This window comes from Simochromis diagramma, unplaced genomic scaffold (genome assembly GCF_900408965.1).
Source record: "Simochromis diagramma unplaced genomic scaffold, fSimDia1.1 OVJJ01000583.1, whole genome shotgun sequence".
NCBI lineage: Eukaryota > Metazoa > Chordata > Actinopteri > Cichliformes > Cichlidae > Simochromis > Simochromis diagramma.
The window spans coordinates 605,592-611,182 of NW_024387285.1; the positions used below are offsets into that span (position 1 = coordinate 605,592).

The 5,591-nt window shown below is 47.8% G+C and overlaps 1 protein-coding gene across 1 annotated transcript; it reads left to right on the forward strand.

Annotated features, from left to right (window-relative positions):
* Window positions 1-698: 698 nt before the first annotated feature.
* dmrt2a (doublesex and mab-3 related transcription factor 2a) lies at window positions 699-5,220 on the forward strand. The gene is made up of 4 exons (XM_040003623.1): window positions 699-906; window positions 1,447-1,840; window positions 3,095-3,197; window positions 3,472-5,220. The coding sequence occupies exons 2-4, from the start codon at window positions 1,475-1,477 to the stop codon at window positions 4,569-4,571; spliced, it is 1,569 nt and encodes a 522-aa protein (XP_039859557.1). The 5' UTR covers window positions 699-906; window positions 1,447-1,474; the 3' UTR covers window positions 4,572-5,220.
* Window positions 5,221-5,591: the final 371 nt, after the last annotated feature.

Below are 5,591 nucleotides of genomic sequence, written 5' to 3' on the forward strand. Positions count from 1 at the left end.
CGTCTGCTGGTCTGAGGCACATTTGGGCCTCCGTATCCTCCAGCTGCTGTTTTGTGTGGGGCTCCTCTTCATGCTGACACGGTGGGTTTTTCTCTCAGGTGTGATTGTTGTGAAAACACGGTAATCTTCCCCGGTTATCTGTGCCAGCTGCACGGACTGTAACAACCCGCAGGACACCTGTATCGCCCCGCCCACCCCCGTCTGTGGGCAGAGGCCCAGCAGAATAATGACGTCAGGAAGTGAATCCACCAGGTTCAATCTTTTTTCAATCTTTATAATATCATCTTCTCTTTTTAAAGGCTTACTTATCAATAAATGACAGTTTTCCTCATTTGCTCGCTGAAAGTTACAGTTTTGGAAAATTCTTTTTCATTTGTTCGTTTTTTCAGCTGAAAACTAAAAAGCTCGATTTCCATGACGCGCAGAGGACAGTGAGCCAGGCCTGAAGCTCCGTTTCTGCTCACACGAACCTGAAATTAAACGCAGACATGCGACGTGATAAACTGTTGCGCTGGTTTCCTGGACGACTTTCTCTTTTTCACATCTTCCAACTTTCGGGCTGTCTTTCCTGGAAAGTGACCTCCTGAAGTAACCGCAGGGCGCGCGGTGCTTGTGGCCGACGCTCCGCCCGCCCCCTGCATAACTGCTCCTGCTCCTATTGGCTCTTTGCGTGTTTGTAAATGAGCCAATCAGAGGGCAGCCTGCTTCGGTTCATAGCGGTGTGGCTCCTTGTGTCCGAGTCAGAGGAAAGTTGGACGCGTCCCCGGCGCGTCTGCGTTTATCCGCTCTATTAACGGCTAATTACAAGCTTGAGTCTGGACCGTGTGTGTCTGTGTGTGTGTGTGAGTGTGTGAGGCGTTCATCACGGTGTTAACGACGTTGCCCCGCCCTGCTGGACTCCTGGAGGTAAAATTCATTCCGTTTTTTAAAAGTGTTTCTCGGCTCAGTCGCTCAGACGCAGATTAATTAAACCGGTTTAATTAAACTCTGTGAGCCAGTGTCACCCAAATATCCCGGGTTATGTGACAAACTCCTCTGAGATCCAGCAGACTGTTGGAGTTTTACTAGTTCTGGTTTTATTAAGGCCTCACTTTCTCTGATTACAAACTGTCGTGTTAAAATATTTCACAGCTGTAAATAAAAATAAATGTTCAGCCTTCTGAAAAACTTCAAACTGTTTTGAATTTAAAAAAACGAACAACAGATTTATTATTATCTTTTTATTCTTGTAGATAATCTACTTACTAGACTAAAAATATTTTTATTTTATTATTTTTTTAAATAACAAATGACAGTCCTGAAAGTTTAGGATAATTCATGAAACTGTCCAGATGAGGAAATGGGAATATTTGGTGTGTTAAGTCTGACAAACTGGTGATATTTACATATTTTAAGTGCCAGTTTTTCTCACCTGATCATAATCTAATAACTCGTATTCGTCTCCAGGTACAAACTGGCTTTAAATCCGGCAGACATGTCAGAGAACTCCGGGTGTGAGCTGGAGATCGACGTGGAGAGCCTGGAGACGGAGAGCGAAGACCTGGCCGACTCCTCCGAGCGCCCCGGCTCTCCGCAGCTCGGCCACGCCGCCTCAGAGGACGACTGCCCCGGCACCAAGAGCCGCGACAGGGCGGGCCCCATGTGCGCGGGTGACCAGAGGAAACTGAGCCGCACGCCGAAGTGCGCCCGCTGCCGCAACCACGGTGTGGTGTCCTGCCTGAAGGGCCACAAGCGCTTCTGCCGCTGGAGGGACTGCCAGTGCGCCAACTGCCTGCTGGTGGTGGAGCGGCAGCGGGTGATGGCGGCGCAGGTGGCCCTGAGGAGGCAGCAGGCCACGGAGGTGAGACTGAGGGTGGTGTGTGGTGGAGGTGCTGTGCTGATGCGTTCAGGTGCTTCGCGCTAATAACACAGGAAGGACTCACGTGTGTGATGAAGCGTCTCCGGTTAATCAGCTGCTTGCTTGGAAGTCTGAGCCTGGATCACTGCTGCCCTGCAGCTCAGGGTTTTCAGCGGAAAGTTCAGATGATCAGGACTGTTTGAAATCCAGCAGCTCAACATATTTATCTCCTCACACAGCAAGCTGTGGCACTTGGAGCCGCTACAGTGACCTGTGGCCTTTGACCCCTCGGTGTTAGTGAATCAGGCCTTGCTTCTGTGATCGCAGCTTCTGTTGTGCTGAAGCCCTTCTTTTGTAAACGGGGCAGTTTCTGCTTTTGTCTGTGGGAAAGTCGAGCGCTTCTTCGTGTTGTTTTTGATAACTGCGGCACATTTGCACACTGACCTTTGTGCTACAGTGGAAGAAAAAGAAAATCGCTGCGCTGATTCTTCCAAAGTTTTTATAAGAACCCGAAGCCTTCAGAAGCGCAGTCCGTGTTATTTTAAAGGCTCTGTGTTCGGGCTTGCAGCCGATCAGAGTAAAGCCGAGGCTCAGTGTTCAGCGTGAATGCAGTCGCTCAGCGTGCACTTTATATCGCTTTGTTAGCTTCACTGAACAAACACGAATATAAAGAGACATCCGAGGAGCCGTTGGAGGTTTTCGAGGTTCATTCAGCAAATGAGGAATATTTTGTTTTTTCCCCAAATAAAGGCTTAGGAAGAGAATTTGAATAAAAACACAAAATCACAGCTGTTTCATGTGTGTGTGAAAAATCTGCGCATATTTCTGTAAAAGAGCAAAACTGTTACGGCGCCAGCATTTTAAAGATGAGACCAGATGAATGTTTCCCAGTTTGTGTCATCAGCTGAGCTCCTGTTAAATGTCCTAGTTTATATCTTTAACAAACACTTTCTCTCATTTCTATTACTGCAAAAAAATAAAAACTAAATGTGTTAAATGTTAGATTGACTTGTTAGGCCTGCGTCTCCGTCCTGTTTAGGGCTGTTTCGAGGCCTTTTTAAGGCTGTAATAACACGAGAAATGTGTGTCGCTGCCCATATTTTAACTGGATTATTATTAAGAGGCTGGTTTTTATTATCCAAACATACATGGGACTTGGACCTCAGCTGTGAAAAATCAGTTATTTTAACAAGGATTAAGGTGAACACTCTGTCAGCGTCTTTTAAATATTTTTCTTTTGTTTCTCTAATTTCTCAGGATAAGAAAGGCATATCCGGGAAACCAATTCCTGCAGAGAGGAGGACGATATATCAGCGACACATCCGACCGTCCACCATGCTCGCCAAAAGCATCCTCGAAGGTACGGCTCAGACAAAAAGAAAAGCTCCTCTTCTGCCTCTCCTTCGCTCGAAGCGGGGCTTACATTTCTTTTTCCTTTAACACCAACGGGGCGATAAGGACGTGCTAACATCTGTAAGCAGTAAAACTCTGGCACGTGATACGCTAACTCGTTTAGCAGCATTACAAAGTATAAATAGCTAATTAGATTATTATCTATGTTGGGTGTCGTAATATAATTCCAAACACACTCGATGTCATAAAAGTTGAAGTAAATGTTTGATTTTCGATGACAGGATATCGCCCGGTGCAGTCTGATCCGTTCCTGGCAGCCAACCCGTCTCTTCCCCCACCGCTGAGCGACCGCATGAGGAAGAGAAGGGCTTTTGCAGACAAGGAGCTGGAAACCATCATGCTGGAGCGGGAGTACAAAGAACGAGAGCTGATGGAGAACAACCAGGGGGCTCCAGGCTCTCTCCTCTTCCCCAACGGCTTGGTCCACCACTCGTCTGAGTACAACTCCTACAAGACGGCCTACTCGCCGGCAGCTCCGGTCGAGCCGCAGCCCAAAGAGCTGTGCAGCTTCCTCTCCCCTAACTGCCTGGATCTGGGCATGCAGTACCCCTCGACCCCTGGGAACGTCGAGCTCATCTCCTCCAACGTCAGCGTGGCGACCACCTACCGCCATTACCCGCTGCAGCCGTCGCGAGGTGGCTTCGTGATGTGGCCCCGCGGCGCAGCCAACCTGGGAGACGCTCTTCTGTACCAGCAGTGCCTGTTTAACGCCACGGCGGTGCAGAACATGAAGCCCGGTGCTGTGTGGGAGCCCAAAGCGATGCCCGCTGAGAGTCAGCCGCCAGAGCAGGAGGCCGCGCTCGCTGCTAAATTGGAGGGATCCCGAGCCGCTGCTCTGCAGGACTTATCAGACCCTCAGAGGCCCGACCCCAAACCTCCTGCCGTCACCCAGGGGGAGCAGAGGGAGTGCTCGGCCTTCTCTCCTCCTAAGAGGAGCTTTGGACAATCTTTCCCCAACCACCCTCATTCCCAAAACTCCAGCCAAGTCCTCAGCAAGTTAAGCAAGGACAGTGCTAAGCCTCCCATGAAACTCAACTCCTTTCACTCCCTCATCCAGCACTCGCTGAGTGAAAAAGCCAGCGGCGGGTCCGGGCCAGAGCTCAGAGCTCCGTACTGCAAGGAGCTGTTAGAGGAGGCGGCCCGCAAGTACAGGGAGAGCTCTGCCAAAGACTTTCAGGCGGTAAAACTCGCAGACAGGTACGCCAAAGACTTTCTGTCGAAGCCTGTAGGGACCAAGATGGCGCCCAGCGAGTCTCTGTCCTTCTCCGTGGAGGCCATCCTGAAACGGCCCACGCCCGCCATAAGTCGAGCATTCCATTAAAATCCACGAGGTGTCCTTTGTTGCACTATAAACACGAGGCTTGTCTCAGCCAGAGATCAGCTGCAGTTGTGGTTTTCGGGGTCAAATGTAAACGTGAGCACTGCATCGGAAATAGACCAGTTTGAAATGATTGTTTTTCCAGTGTAATATTTATGTACAGTGTATAATATTTTACACGCGCATGTTTGAATAACTTTATTTGTGTCGAGTATTTAAACACGATGTCGATGTTTCCCTCACGTCAATAAACTTTATAAGACTGAACTTCCATAAAAAGTGTCCGATGTCATTTCATACTCGAAGTGCGAGCGGGTTGTTGTTTAGGTCAGAAGTTAGTCTGCACCGAACGATGAATGACTGCGGCCGGACGCAGAAACACGAGGAACTTCAGTCCTGACGGATTATAAAACACACACAACCCTAATGTTTTTTTAATCATTTTTTTCATGTTGCACTATTAATAATTTAATATTAGAGCTTAGACTTAATACTTCATTTTGTAACACCTCGTTTGTTTCGTGCCCATTAAAAGCATAAATTCAGACGAGCTGTTCCTCGACTATAATCAGGGCTTCTTTAAGAAAAAGGGGAACTAGAGTTACAGACTCGTCCTGCAGACATTTTAACCTTACTTTTCCATAACGTGGTTGAAAACCTGTTTCCTTGACCTTTGCACTTTAGTCGTTTGCAGGGTCATTAAGTTTTTACAGTAACTCTGCGACAACTAAAATATGTTTCAAATGAATGTAGCGGACAATATCCCATCACTCCTGCAGAGCCTCAGTGAAAAACTAAGAAAAAGAAAATCCCAGGAATGTTTTTATCACTAGAGTTTTGCACAAAGACAAATTTCACAAGTAAACCACATAAATGAGGTGTGGATGTGACAGAGTGGATGTAGACTAAATATGCTCTTCAGGGGCTGAAACACGATATCGGCTCATAAATCTGAGAGCAGCATCATCTCATCCGTTCATGATGCATTTCTCCACTCATTCCTTTCCACTTACAGCCTCTCAG

Coding starts and splice junctions, on each gene's coding strand:
- dmrt2a (XM_040003623.1), top strand. CDS start 1,475: ATGTCAGAGAACTCCGGGTGTGAGCTGGAGATCGACGTGGAGAGCCTG. Junction 1,841..3,094: donor GGAGGCAGCAGGCCACGGAG/GTGAGACTGAGG, acceptor CTAATTTCTCAG/GATAAGAAAGGCATATCCGG. Junction 3,198..3,471: donor CGCCAAAAGCATCCTCGAAG/GTACGGCTCAGA, acceptor TTTCGATGACAG/GATATCGCCCGGTGCAGTCT.